At 37.0% G+C, this 16,065-nt stretch overlaps 1 protein-coding gene across 1 annotated transcript in view; it reads right to left on the reverse strand.

Annotated features, from left to right (window-relative positions):
- Window positions 1-2,743: 2,743 nt before the first annotated feature.
- SMARCA1 (SWI/SNF related, matrix associated, actin dependent regulator of chromatin, subfamily a, member 1) overlaps window positions 2,744-16,065 on the reverse strand; it is a 33,368-nt gene continuing 20,046 nt past the window's right edge. The window contains exons 19-24 of the mRNA XM_062502649.1: window positions 15,236-15,358; window positions 13,745-13,877; window positions 12,813-12,931; window positions 12,400-12,612; window positions 7,563-7,673; window positions 2,744-6,859 (exon numbers count right to left, since the gene is read on the reverse strand). Coding sequence (XP_062358633.1) covers window positions 6,788-6,859; window positions 7,563-7,673; window positions 12,400-12,612; window positions 12,813-12,931; window positions 13,745-13,877; window positions 15,236-15,358 — 771 coding nt within the window. The 3' untranslated portion in view covers window positions 2,744-6,787. The remainder of the gene's footprint in view (window positions 6,860-7,562; window positions 7,674-12,399; window positions 12,613-12,812; window positions 12,932-13,744; window positions 13,878-15,235; window positions 15,359-16,065) is intronic.

The raw sequence follows: 16,065 nt of genomic DNA on the forward strand, positions 1-16,065 counted from the left end.
ACAGCTGGACTATAGCCCTGTCAACACAGACACAAAGGAATTGCATAGAGCACCTCAGTATTGACACTCCACTGGCCTTGTTCACAATGAATGGAGCTTCCCCATCTTCCCATTTCCTCCTTTCAGATCCAACACCACTACCTGGGGTCTAAACGGGTAACAACATGGGAGCACTGAAGGCAGGAGAGCCAGAGAGAAACAAAGCCCAGCCAACAGTGCCTTCACAAACTGCACTCCACACGAGGCACACGGACAGTTCCAGTGCCTTCCTAAGTCCACTCGCTCAGCAGCAAGTTACAGTGGCTTTACTTTCAATTTCCACTTAATAGCCATAAAAATAGATACATTTAGCCATCAATTTGCAATTAATTACACACAGATTTTCCCAACCCAGCTCTCACCCCTGCCTAACACAGGCAATTTTTTCCAGGATTCAGCCTTTTTGCTCCCCGTTTCAAATGTTGGATAGGGAGCCTGCTGTGAGAGCAGACTTTGCACAGGGACTGGGCACTGTGCCAAGACACCCCATCTGTTAGTTTGGACAGCTTTCCAAGGAACTTCCATATGAAAATACCCATGATGTCAAGTGACCCAGCAGGATTTGAAATAAGGCCTAGAAGAAAAGGCTTAGTCCCAACAAAGAGCGCATCACATACCTGTCCATCTTCCTGCTCCTGACTTCACCACCCTTCCATACCAACAACAGGCAGAATTTCAACCAGGTCATAGTAACAACTGGCAACTTCTTGTCTCTCCTCCATTTTCCAGCCTCGTGAGCACTGTTTAGCAGCACAGCTAAGCATCAGGCTCCAGGATGGTTCAATTAGGGCGTCCAGAGGACAGGCAGACTCTCCACAGCACAGTAACAAGTGCCTGGGTTTGCAGCCTCCAGCCAGGACGGTAACCAAAGGCAGTCTCACATGGACCACGGAGCAGAAGGGAACGTCAGACAAGCCACAGCTCCCTTTGTGCCAGGGTACAGGACACTGAATGAAAACAACAATCCACATTTGTGTAATCCTACAGGGCACTCAAGGCTTCCAAGCTAATAAATGGTCTTGTTCAGCTTAAGGACCAGGCATCTCCCAACAGAGAGGGACAGACTTTACCAGCCACCCAGAGCAGAAATTAAGCAAGCACAAAGCCACGTGAGGTTGAGGTTTTTTGAGAAGAACTGACTGAAGGTAAGGGGAGGTGGGGCAGACTAGGCAAGGAACAAACTGCTTGCACCACTCCCTAGGCTAAAACAGTCCTGTAGCATCAGGGGCCCTGAAGGGAACATCATCCCACACTTTCACCCAGGTTATACTCCCAGCTAAACACCCTTCTAAGTCAATTAAAACAACAACAACAACAACAAATCCTGACCAACAGCCCTCCAGGAACAAAGACATGAAAATCAAGGCATGTAGAAAATCAAGTGATTTTAAGAAAATGAAAGCTCTACAGTTTTAAGGAAACAGAAGTAACACAAGCCTTACTGGACTCTAAACCCTCAATGTAAAGTCATCTCTAGAGTAATATCTACCTGTTAAACTAAAAAACTAAAACACATAACAAATGTCATTTACCAAGCTGATGGGTGGTATTTAATATTTTGAGGCCTTCAGCATTGTCTACATAATTAATAAATGAGAATATAAATGAAGATGACTTTTCAGTCTGTCTTCTTACAGCAAGAAGTTGCCACAAATCTGTCTACAGCCTGACCTGCCCCAAAACAGAGTGCATGAGAACGATCATCCTGTGTCAACACCAAACTTCACAGCCACTGAGTAGCTCTGCAGACAGGATCACCGTTCCCATCAGAAAGTTCTGTTGTATGAACAGAGCACCTCCTCCAGGAGGGTTAGCAGGTGCTGCTTCTAAGAAAATCCTGGAAACAGTAGACTTTGTTCTCATAAACCATCTGTGAGAATATGCAAGAAGTAGAAACTAGTTATGGAATCCTGCTAAGCCTGACAGGAAGCAAAGCTGAAAGAACCATAGCTCTTGTAGTGAACCCAAAAATTGCTTTGGCTGCCACTGAGGACCAGATAAGGTACTACCATGTCTTTTGCCAGCTCCTCCATCCTGGTCTAGGTGTCTCACCTGAAAAAGAGTGAGGTCTATCAAAAATTCACTGTAGAGCAGACAGAATTGCTACCAACCAACACCAGAGAAACTGGTCCTCCAGTCTGTCTTTTTTTTTTTTTTTCAGGTTATTCAGAGGGAAAAAAGGTAGGAAACGAAGCATTCATTTAGGGCATGCACCTCTCCAAGCACAGTATCTAGCAAGGCTAGCAAGTTGATCTAGTGATCAACTACAAAAACAAAACTCATGGCTCCTACCATTGTGTCAGCTGGACTTAAGGTCTGAAGTATTTCATTTTAGGAACATAGCAGAGGTATAAAATAAAAGGGAACCAGCAATACACTCTAATATAAGATCAACATACATTGTGTAACACTGTACTATGAGACAACACAGGCAAGGCTGTCACAAAAACATAGACACTACTAGTATAGTTTTAGATGACAAGAAACTATAATTTGAAAGCAGATGTGTAACAGCCACACACCCCCCTTACATTCAGCCACCATGGCCTGAAGATTATGGCAGGCACACGAGCAAAAAAACCAAATCAAACTGTCTTGAAAGTATCCAAGTAACAGACCCCCGTGTACCAGAATGACAAGAAGACATCATGTTCATATTAACTTTTATTTTCTTATAAGTATAACTTAAGAAACAAATCCCAGATTGAAAAAGTTCAGAAGTTATTTTAACATCACAACACTGACACGGCTTTGAGGCAGCAAATATTACTCCTTTTCTCATGAAAGGATGGACACCATGCAAATGCAATTAAAGAGTACATTACATTTCAAAATATGCAAACTAAGTTCAACTTTAAGTCTTTCAGAAAAAGAACATATCAAACACTAGAACTATGAGCCACGAACACATTTACATACATGCTTTAAGATAAATGTGTGGACCAGATAAAATTAAGTAAAATGTAACAACTGCCAACCTCTCTTTAGTCTGATCAGAACTACAATTGGTGATCAATCCCTTCCAGCATCACAAGTGCCAATGTGTGCACCAACCTCATCATTTTGCATTCACATAAACTGACATTGACTGCAAAATTCCATCTTTTTTATTTCAACCTGTAATGCTTTGGCATTTATTTTTCATCACTGGAAGTACTTAATCCCCCTACTGAACGTGGGCAGGAGGCATGTAGGGAGACCTCTAACACAGCAGCACACAGCAGGAACTGTAGGCACTGCACAACAGTTACTTCCTTCATTATCTTCCTTTATTTATCTTTATTGATGCCAAACTAATTTTTGCTGTTATATATCCTTCATATAGCTACAAAGCTAAAAATATATATGAAGAATATAGAGAACCAAAGATCAGTTCAGCATCACCACCAGGCACTTAGAAAGATTCTGGTTAATTTCTGTACACTGTACTCCTTGCTCATCATCTCAAAGAGTGATAGCTGCATTTTTTTAAAACCCTAACCAGCATTAGCACTAAATCAAAGAAGCAATGCTAATCTACAAGAAAAAAAACTCTTAATGTTTTAGTATAGTAACACCATTAGTGAAAAAAAAAAAAAAAAAGCATCTAAAGATGGTCTAATATTACCAGCAAGAACAAAGTTCATTTCTTCTCTGTCATAGTAACAAACTGAAATTAAATACAATGAAGGTGGTTAGCAGCATTACTTTTCGGTGTCATCACTAACATAACTCACAAATAAAAGAACTAAGAGTTGGAAATTATGAATATGTGAAAAGCAAACCACCACAATTGCTGTGACCTCTCCCAGGATGTTACAAGCACTGCCTGGTTAGTCAAAGGTGCTGGGTGACTTTCTTCAAGCCTGATGTTCACACTACCAAATTTTACTTGTCCATTGAAAAGGAACTAAATTAATTTTCAAAATGTTTTATCTTGCAGCATTTTTGACAACTCTAAAATTGCCTAAAGGCCCAAACTATCACATAACATTCAGTGCTTACTAAGCTCTTACAAACAGTGTTCCTTGCCTATGAAAATAGCAGTTAAAAGTAGGAAGATTCTTTCATTTCTGTCACCTAATTTTGAGTCACAGCAGCATATAATTTAAGATACTGCTAGGCACACACTGTGTGGGTATATGCAACTGGAAGAATAAAAAAGGGAAAAGAAAGATCCCTTTTCCTTTAATCCTGACCAGCAGCTGTTAGTAATTTTCCTTAGTTATCATTGTAGGACATGATGGATGGGAAGGCTCAACCCACTAGGAACTGGTTTATGGTGTCTAAAGGCTCTCAAGGACTGTTCAACAACACATTCAGTTTAACTAAGGACTACAGACTGCAAGAGGTAACAGATAGTTCCTGGGAGAATCTATCATTCTTCAGAGAAGCTGTCTGATAAAAGGATATCTGAAAGAACAATTGCATGACCTTTTGCTATATGGTCTGTGTATCATGTCATTGAGAAGAATGAACATTAACTCAAGTAGTTAACTCAAGAAATCTGCATAAAACAACATGTTGAGATATTACCATTTTAAGACTTTCCATACACTTTGCAAGACAGAGAAACTGGATACACAAAAACATGCAAGTCAAAGCTAATCTACAATAAACAAAACCAGAATACATTTATTTCAAGACTTAAAACATTAAAATATTCATACAATGCTAAATAGGAGCAATAGAATAAGCTCTAGACCTAGCCATGTAATTCTATGAACATTTCAATTGGCTTTTTCAGCTTTTTTTTCCCCATCTCTTTTAACTTGTTCTTACCATTTCAGGCCATAAACTTAGTGAGTGGCACACAAGCCAAAATGCAAACGTAAATAAGGCATCTTCCTCTCTCTATTAATAGCAATGCTCCAGGGATTTGTGGTTATATATGCATGTATCTGAACAGCCTTTTGCCATAAATACATGGGATATCCTCCCAAGGATAATGCAGGATATTAACTGCTCCAATACCAGAACTACATTCTGAGGAGACATCCTTCTTTCCTGAGCACACCTAACCCACCTGGGTTGCACACTCATTTAAAAGCATGCACTGACTCCTATGACCAATCTCCTGCCTGGAAGTTGTGCCCCATCATTATCAGATGTACCTCTCAACTCATCAGATGAAGTTCAACAGATGAATACCAAGTCTTACAAATATAAGCCAGTTAAATAATTAACATGGTCCCTGGACAAAAGCTACATTCCAAAATACAGAATCTAATCTTTTGAATTATCTTTTGAAATGCTACATCAATCATGACACCTGTTTTGCCCCAAACCTTTAACATACACTATGAAAAAACCTGGAAATTCCTCATCAAACTTAAGAGATACTAATCCCAGAAAATTTCAAAGACATACCAATATATTTTAAATGACATAGAAGAATATGGGCAGAGCTCAAGAACTTTATTTTATAAAGTCCTGTATTTTACAAACACAGAAAAAGGTAGCCAATGCAAAGCACAAAATACGAAGAGTAAAGAGGTTTCTTTATCCCAAAACACCTCAAAGCACTGAAGGAAGCAAACTGCACTAGAAGAAGTTTACAAGTAGTCTTCAAGGGAAGTACCATGTAAAGCACACTGCATTAATCTAGACATTATGAGGGCATGTCCCACTGTAGCAAGGTCTGTACTAAACACCAGATCAGAGACAGAACATTAAAGCAAAACATCAGATGTCACAGTCACTGTTTTACTGATCTGGAAAAGGCAGAGACTCCAAAGTGAGCAGGAACTGTGAACCTGCTTAATAAAGGCCATTCTTGCTAAGTCAAAAAATCATACATCCAACACTTTCATCCCTTCATTAAAATAGAAATACTAAAAAGGAGCACTCCATAACATATCCCCATTGCTTCTGACTGACATGTTGAATAAAAAGTAAAAGGTAAAAGAAGAACTTTAGCAGAGATAATTAGAGCAATGAAGATCTTTCAGCATAAGGCAGCAGAGCTGAGGAGCCTACCAACCAGAAAGGTAATTATTTTGTTTGCTACTTAAACAACCAGAAGGTGTGAGCTGACTACTTCCTTTTACGAGGCATAGAAAAGTTTTCATCTAGAGGCCATTCCGAAAAACACCTCACCCTGTGTTTAAGCCTGTAGCCCAGCAGAAATCACTGATACAGAAAAACAAATACATGTGCATTTGCTGGGTTTCCTTCTGAACATTTCAGAGAATACATCCATTTAATGCAGAGAGCAAACAAGGATGTCAGTCTAATCAGATTTTGTTCTGTCATGCTCCTGATCCTGTCTAAGTACTCCTCCGAAAAAAATCTGATTGATGATGAAGGCACAATTAGACAAACCTTAACATTCTCTCTAAATGTAGCTATGCAGAAAATGGGGAGAGGGTAGGGAAAACAAAGGTGAAGTATATTTCTCTTCAAATAATTAAATCCATTTATTTTCCAACAGCCATATAAATTTAAAATATGAAACAACAATAATACAGCTATAGAATCTAGGTTTTCTTTCAAAGCAGCAGCATATAAAACATATAAAACCAAGGACTGAGTGAATTTTGCCAAAGACATGAAACTCACAAAATACAGTACCCAAAAATACTGGAATGCATAAGATATAAAGCTACACATTTTAGGTAAAGAAGGGTGTTGTAAAGGATACAAAATTTGCAAAATTAAAGCGTGGGACTTGGGGAAGAGTACCATGAATACAAAGAAGTTGGCAATTAGTACACATAGATGGAGTGAAGAAAGTGGCAGTTTAATATTTAGCGTTCAGTTTTCAGGTTCACGACTTCACTTTCTTAGCATCTTTTTTTCCAGAGTTCTCAGCAGCCAAATCTGCTTTTCTCTTCTGTGACTAAAGTGAAAAAAGTATAAATTTAACAAGATGGTGGCATTATTAAAAAAATAAAAAAACAACGTAACTAACTATTCAAAAGGTAATGTACAACCCCAATGCATTCTGGATTTCAGTTCACCTTCATAGGACATAATGGAAAGGCAAACATTAATCCCTGATTAGACTTAATTCTCCTACCCTTTTTATAGCTTTAAAATCAATACATGGTCTCAGTGGTGCAGGCACCACACATACCATGAATTGGGTGAAAAGACCAGGACCTTGACTTACACACAATTCTGTTCTAAAGATGACAACCCTTCAAAATAAAAGAAGCACTTTCATTTCTGCTTCCAGCAACTACTATGTAGGGGAAGAAAAATATCTCTGAGAAGAAACTGAAGCAATATGTGATGTACATAAGTAGGCAGAAAGTAGGCAGTGCAACTTTCTGAAACTGAGTCTTCCTCTGCTACTTAAAACAAAAACATGTCAAAAAAAAAAAAAAAAAAGAGAGAATGCCACCAAACACTATGCATTGGGAATACCTACCTGAGCAAATCTAGGAGAGCTGTGAACAGACAAATACTTCAGTTTAAACTCCCACCTAATGGTTTCTACTAATGCAATCAGTGCCTACAATTCTCTTTAACAATTTCTAAAAAAACTCTCTAATTGAATTCTACCCCACTGGAAGTAAAGTAAGTGCTGATAAACATACTGCTGTAACTTTTGCTCCTCTTTTCTTCTTTTCAGCTCTTTCCTTTTCTTCAATTTCCATATTTTCTTTTTCTATTAATGATATGAGAGTATTGCAGCGTCTCTGAAACTCCTAAGGAAAGAGAACACATTAAATTCTTAAGTAAATTATACAAACTTCTCTTGCTTACATAAGTACGTTAGAATTCTTTAATTTCAAAGCACTTACATTTTCCTAAAATATTCAGTAGTACTAATCATTAGCTTAGTTACTATTATCTGTCTTTCCCTCAGTGTAACCTTTAGAAACAGAAAAGGATTTACTGTCCTCCTGACAAGGAGTTTTCAGGATCATTTTCTAAACTGATATCCCAAAGACTGATGTGATCTTTCATCTTGGTTAATGGAGCAAATTACAGCCTGCCAGCATAGTATGCCACATCTTAGCAAAGAGGTCTTAAGTAGATCTTTAAAGCAGAGAGAAAAGGAAGCTATCTTAAAAAGCTATCTTAAGCAATATATTTATGTGGCAAGCAGACCAGGGTGGTTTTTATTGTGAAAAGACACAGAGCTGCAAATCAGCCAAAGATCTATTCAGTTCTAAATTGTGAACTCATTGCTGTATTTTTATTCAAACAGGACCCAAGAGACAGTAGGTCCTAAACACTCTTAGGATCAAGCCTTGCAAGCCATCTGAAAGCCATCGTCGTAAGGTTGTTTACACATTAAAAACTATTTCCAATACAACTCAAAATATCTGCATTGCAGTTACTAATGACTGGCTTGCTTAATAGAACTCACTTGACTTGGAGCTGCTTGTATTCCATTTAAAAGAAAAAGATCTCTTACAAAGCACCTAACAGTGCCTATTTTTATTATAACTATTCAGTATATTCTATGTACTACTGAGAACATAATTCCATGGGCTTTTCTTTCCAACTCAAAGCAGGAAGCTCTCTTCTGAGGAAAATAAGGCCCAAAAAACATGTCTAATCTCTGCTAAACTCAGTGAAGCCATTTTTGAAACACAGGCTATCCTAGAATTACCTAGTAGCATGTATCTTAACCGATGATGGGTCCATTTGCAATGAAATGAACAGGTGACCTTTTAGCCCAGAAATTAGTCTCTACTTTCTCAGAAATCTCAGAATCTGTAAACTGGATATTGCCTCAGTTATCATGGTCCATCATGGCAATGGATAAGATGGCCTCTGTGCTTTCCTGATCCTGAACCCTTTCAAACAGGTAGGCACATGACTCATCTTTGAGACATTCAAACTCTCAAGCTTAATTAATACATTCTTTAAATTCTACACTTTCCACAGATCACTCTAGGAAGATGCTCCATGGCCTTGGGCAAAAACTGTGTAGATCAGAATGGACACAGAGAATCCTACCACCACTTGAATTCTTTTTATCAGGCACACACACAAAAAATCCTCAGGATATTTTTCTTTACAACCCCCTTCCAGAAATGTTCCAGTGTCAAGCTTGTAGCTTCACCAACAGAGTACTGTAGTAAGTCACTTTTATCACATCCCTGTAGCAATAACACCCTCCAGTAAAGGTAAAGCCACAAATTAGGGTGCCATGCTTGTGCCCTGGTATGTGACAGTCCTTCTGGAGCTAAAATACTCTCACTTCAATCAATAAACTCCCTCAATTTCCGCCCAAACAACAACTTTTAGATAAAAAAGCAACGACTCTGAACAAACTTCAGTTCAAGCCATCCCAATATATATTACAACCCCAAACATAGAACAAAAACGAGCTTCTCTCCCAAAAACCTACATTCTACAGATGAACAGAGATGAAAAAAAGATCAAAATAGAATGAGGATTAGCAATATGAATGAAGTATTTTACATCATTTAAATTTTTGTATATTGCACTCAGACTTAGGAGCTGAGGTAAAGAATGATGACAAGCTGCTTCATCATCATCTGGATATTTTCTAGCATATGAAAAATGGGATTGTGTTAAATTCAAAACAAGCAACTCATCAGTAAGGACTAAGAAACAACCTTGATCCACTTGCCTAAGGTATTCAGATAGATCCTCCTCTTTTCTGGGGACAAATGCTTGCATAAATACATACATTTATAAAGTGCTCAGGCTCATGGTTAGACTTTCCAGATGGACTACTGCTCCAAAGCATCTGCTGTGGACAGAGGATGGACTCAAGAAAAATTTTCTCTGGAGAATCACAGAATCAGTTGACAGTAAGATGTGACATGCACACAGGTTTCTTGTACACCTACCATGAAAAAGAATCTGAGTGATAAATCCTGGACTAAGCTACTGAAATTTCAATACGGACTACTGCATTCCATTTTAGTGCTACAAAAATACACTTATTTAAAATGCCTTGCACTTTCAGAGATGAGGTTTTATACTGTGTGGCCTGAGAGTTTTCTCTTTTGGATGGAAAGAGAAAAGATGTACTTTGTTCACCCCCTCACAGCTATAAAGCCCTGGATTGCAACAAATAAGAGGGGAGCACTGAACCATTGCCTTCTGCATGGCTGGAGGCAGAGATGCTGACTTGGGAGCAAAGGCAGCCCTCAGCTCTGTCCACAGGCCTGGGTATTCCTGCATGTACTAAAGAGTAATTTGTCTTATGCTGGGGAGTGTTGGACAAAGCTAAAAGACAATATGCATAATTTATGACTTCAGAGAACAGATACATGCTTCACTACTGCCATGATACTTCACATTCTTCCCGCATGGACAGAAACTGGGGGAAAAAAAAAACTGTTCAATTTAAAAAGCAAAAAAGAAAAACTACAATCTTGGGCTCCAAATCTTTAAGAACTTAGATTTTGGGTAAACCATTTGATTTTGAAATAATTAAATGAAGCAGTTTCTAAATGAAGAAATGAACAAATGAAGCTTGTTTCTAAGGAGAAATCTTCAGGAGAAAAAAATGGAAATAATGGAAGATAAATTAGCTATTTATATGGAATTCAAGAGACATCTAGTGGTTAGAACACAAAGCTTTCTCCAAAAGCCTGCTAAGCCCTTTTCAAAATTATGCTGCCCCTTTTATCGTGTTTCATATGAGTTTAAATGATCATGTGTGAATTTCAGCATTTTAGGAAACCTTCTCCACTTGCACTGAATTTATTTATTCCTCTATAAATATTTGTATTTATACTTCACTCATTATCATGTGATTTTCCAGCACATTTCTTTATATAAAAAAGTAAAATCCCTGAACTAGTGCAAAATGGACCCACAGAAATTAATACCTCCACAAATGTCAGGATATTAGAATATATCAGCTATATTACTAAACCATACAGAGCATGATAAATTAGAATATTTCAGAAAATTAAATGCACATTGAAAGTGAAAGATTGTTTTAACTTTGTATTTCCATAAGATTCTTTTTCAACCACATAGTAGCAGAAAAACTAAAACTATTAATGGATAGAATTTTAAAAGAAAACCTAAGCCAAAAAATTCACTATATTCCCAGTGTCTCAGTTTCATCATTAAGATACCACAGAACATATTTCTACACTTGAGCAAATGATTTCTATCCCCTCTAAAATAAGTATACTGAACAGAAGGATCTGCAAGACTAAAACTGAGTATTTGACTCTACCCCGACAACTATATATCAACTAATATTAAATGCTGAGCTACATTTTTAATTTCTAGTACCCATTTCTATGATTTATTTAAATGAATTCCTGCACAGACAACTTAAAATAAACTTCTTAATGCACGAAATATTGCCGGCTTCTCTCTTTATGGATGCAATTTTAAAACCCAGTATTTCTTCAAACAGACATTTTAGTAAGAAACACTTGTAATTCTTTTAAATTAAGGGCTAACTGCTGCACTATCCAGAAACATTTCAACTGCTGAAATATCAAGTAAAAAGTGTATTGCATAATTATAAGTAGTACTGGGAAAAGCAAATATACATACCTGTTCAAATACACATTTTAAATATTTTATCCTATGTTTTATTTATTCTTAGTACAGTATTCAGAACTCTGAAAGAACATGTTTTCAGATAAACAAATCCTGAAGTCAGGAAATGAAGACAAACAAGTAGAAAGAACTGAACAAAAATTTTGGGGCAGATCCAACAGCTTTTTATCATTGAAAGAGTCCCGTATTCTGATGTCATTATCTACCTTAATATTCGCGTCACCAAAGCTTCTTTTAGTGTTATCAATTCCTGCTTAATTACTAAATTAAAAATTAATGGCTCTGCTCTAAAATTCTGAGTACTAGTCTACTTAACTTTGTATTAACCTTGTATTATATTCTCTACACACAAACAAAATTTTCAGTAATGTACACCAAAAGAAATTTAAGCACTTGCATGGGATAATCCATATTCACAACTACAAAGCACATTTTAAACCTATTGCTTCAATGATTAATTTCCATGTGAATCACTAACTTTCCTCATGCTGTTAGAAATTACATTCCATATTAGAAAAGCAGCTCCCTTCTCAAAGTACATTATTCAGATCTTTTAGTCTTTAATATTAACCAACAACTCTAAAAAAGTCATATTTTAAGAGACATTGTTTGGTAAAACACTCAGTTTGCAATAAAAGTAACAAGGATATTTGTAAGTCTAGTCTACCTCTGCATTAATCCCTTTGGGCAACACGGGACTTCAGTTTGTCAGGTTTTCTAATCTGTTTGTTTCAGCTGTATTGTGCTTTTTCTGTACTAAGGCAAGAGGTTACTTTAAAAAAATAGAAATGAAAATAAAACCCGAAGTTATTCTTACAGTATTTGTTTCCTAAACAAATTTTATGCGATGGTGCTTAAAAAAAAAAAGAATATGACCCCTCATGTCATGGCCTAGTCCCTGTAAGTGGTACCTACCATGGCAGTTCTGGATTTGATAAACCAGTCGAACCTGAACTGAGGAGCGTTGCGCACGCACTGCCTCAGCTCCTCGTACACGTTCTCCTTGTCAAAGCCCATTTTGTGTAACATGCAGATCAAAAATCTGTCTTCTTCTTCCGTGTAATTTTTCCCTTTGTTTGTTCCATACTGAATACGCAGCTGATGAAAAGGTGCTTTGTACCTTGCAATCTGAATGCAAAACAAAAATAAGGACTAATAAACATACAATGCTACATCAAGGAATTACAACATCGTACTGTATATCACTGCTAGATGGTATACCACCTATGCTGTGTAAAAAGACAGTACTCTTATCTCCAATTATTCCTTTTCTGAGGGAATTTTTGGAATAAGTCAGCTGCAGAAAACAAAAAAGCTGGAATAATTACTTTGGCATCAAGTGCTTTCTTGATACTGATCCTCCGTTGAATTCTTGCCTCTCCCCGTTCAATTTGAGCCATAATCCTCTCAATGTCCTGTAGTTCATTACAACGTTCCCAGAAAACAGCTAAAAACACAAAACAATATTGTTGAATATCATCTTTTCCTCTGCTCTTACAACTTTACTGTCATGATACTCTTGCAAAAAAACCCCAAGAATTTAGCTTGTGGTTCCATTAAATCTTGAACAGTGAGCTAACGCTCTCCAGCTTACTATGCTAGCCAAAAAATAAGCTTGCACTGACTCTTTATTCAGTATCTTTAAAAGTTAACTGTAAGTAAAGGCTTAGTAAAAATTATTAAAAAATTTACAAGCAACAATTAATTGCAAAATAAATTCAACGCTTTGAAGAGAACTCTTGTGGAGCTCTTCCTTTTTAACCACAGGAAGAACATTTGATTTTATGAAGGTGTTTAGTAAAATTACATACAAGGGTGAAAGAGGAAGAAATTTCAAAAACACTGTGTAAATACAAAAGACAAAGTGTTCTAGGTAAGATAGCAGAGATACAGCATAAAGAATCACTATAAGGCAATATATAACTGGCATAAAGAATCACTATAAGGCAATATATAACTGGTACTGTAAGGCAGATTCACAATTGCACAAGTCCATGTTTTCAGTGAAAATTAAATATGACAAATTCTAAATTTCAACTAAGGAGGGCTAAAGGCAGCTGGAGGTGTTAGTTATATGCTGCAAAATCAGCCTTTTTAATAGAATTAAGACTGCTGAAAAAATAGAAAATTGCATAGTTTAACAAAATAATTCTTAAATGCATGCAAATTCTCTACTTTGTAATTTTAAAAGAACATGTAGAAAAAAATCATGGTAATGCTCTGGTATTAGAAAATAAGTACATTTCAAAATATCACAAACCTGAGTACTCAATGACCTCCTCAGGTGACTTTCCTTCCACCTCACGGGCAATATTGTCTATATCATCACGACCATATTTCTCATTAGCTTTAATAAATTGGTTAAAATCTCTTTTATTCCAGTTTGTAAAACCCTGTAAGCAGCAAGAGACCAAAAAGACATTACCAGGTCGAAGGGAAGCATTTTCCAAAATTCTGATTTATGTATGTACCATTTGCCCCTCTGCAGCACCACGAAATTACAGTGGCTAATGGTCTTTCAGGATTTCCATAAACTTACATTATCTACAGCTTATTACTGAATCATTAAAAGTCTAAAGAGTTATTTTTGGACATGACTCCACGTGCATTAGTAAGAGCTTTTTATCCCTTCTTTTAAAAGTTTTTGTGGTATTTCTCCAAAGAAACAAGCTCAGTGACAGTCGCACTTCTGCAGAGACAAGCACCACACTTCAGAGGACTACAAGGTGCAGCAATGCAAGTGTCATCACAAGTTCTTAGAGCAGTGCAAGTATCTAAAGCAAGAGCTCCTATTTCAGACATTTACAAACCTGGAACCAGACAAACAGCTGGATGAAAGCATAAGTATGTCAAGAAAAGATCTCTAGTCCAAAAAGATGCAATCAAATGGAAACTCCAAAGCACTGTCAAACAGAGAATTTGTTATGTACCAAAGAAATCAATTCAAAACTGAATAAGCGAGATGCAATGCACAAAAAATCATCCAAGAAACAGACATTACAATTTAAAGACAGGGAAAGCAGAAAATGCCAAGAACAAACAAGATAATCACATGCCTGGGCAATAATCTGTATTGCATTGAGCTTCCTTCATCACAGAAGTGTATTTACAAGGAACTTAGTTCTCCAGCTGAATAAGCTCACTCCACAATTAGCATGTTCAGAGTGAGCCTAACATACACAACAACTGTGACCTTTTTTGTCCCCAATTCTTTTACTTAAAATTTTCTGAATCAAAAAATCCTGTTACTTTACACCTTTCTCCTTAACAATCAGATTTTAATAAGCTCACTCAGCAGGATAATCAGCCAAAAGGTCAAGAAACTAGTCAGTGACAGAAATTCAGTCCCAGTATAAAAAAGAACATGCCTAACAACTCGACTGGGACAAAATTAATGGATGTGACATGCCTTAGACACCTGCATAAACAGGCTTATCCTGATTCAAACCTTTTTTGATTTAAAACAAAAAAACACACAAACTTTATGCATGTACAAGAAACCCACTCATTGGATTTCTGCATGTATTGTTGGGTAGTACATCTACTATACAAGCTGTTGCCTCAGATATTTCAAAGACTTTCAAGGAAACAGTAGATGACTAAGATGCAAACTTGTTCAAGGACAGGAAAGGTCACTCAAAGGAAAACCAATCCAAATCATTACATGTTCTGTGCTTTCTTCTTTCAATAACAACAGCATAGCTTTCCTGTGTGTATTTACCATTACTTACATTCCACACTAGCATTTTACCTGTGTTAGAAGCTTTTCTTTCTCTTCACTTTCCTCAGTATTCAGAGGCATAGACTCATCTATCTTCTTCTGCTCCTCCTTTTGTACCTGAGCTGCATTTGGAAGGTCAGGATTCCTGGGGACCTAAAATCAGGGGTATCAAAAAGCAGTAGTGCAGCAATGTTATTTCAAAGACTGCATTTTAAAAGCACTAATCTGTACAAGTTACCAAATGTATTCTACCTAGATTCAGATCTTATTGCTTAAACCCCTCCTCCCAAAAATAGGACTGGATTTAACTTCGGAGTTCATTATGCCCTGAACCCACCTCTCCTGCACACAATGACTTCGGGATACCGTGAGAGGCAGAGCTGTCACAGGTCACCTTTTTAAATCCCACACAAATCCAAAGAAAATTGACTACATTTTACTTACATTCATTTCTACACAAAGTCACTACTATCTGAAGTTATTTTCTAAATAAGACATATGAAAGTTTTTATTTAAAAAATCATACTCCGGAAGGTGACTTTATATTAGCCAAATTTTCCTCACCTTAAACCACACGTCACACCTTTGGTTTTGAGTATATGAAGCATCAGAACTGTCTTTTTTCCACTCTATTTTATTGTTATGAATCCACCACAAAACACAAAGCTACACAGATACAGAATTTCTAGTGAAGGACAGAATGACAAATTATTTTTCTGCTCCTCAGTGGAACAGAAACAGAACAATAGAGGCTTTAAGCCACTTCTTCCACAAAAACTTGTAAGTCAAGGCTGCAGTTTGCAACAAATTTACAAACAGGAATACAAAAACATTACACTGATCTGAAAAGGAAAAAATGC

Source organism: Cinclus cinclus, chromosome 15 (assembly GCF_963662255.1).
Source record: "Cinclus cinclus chromosome 15, bCinCin1.1, whole genome shotgun sequence".
NCBI lineage: Eukaryota > Metazoa > Chordata > Aves > Passeriformes > Cinclidae > Cinclus > Cinclus cinclus.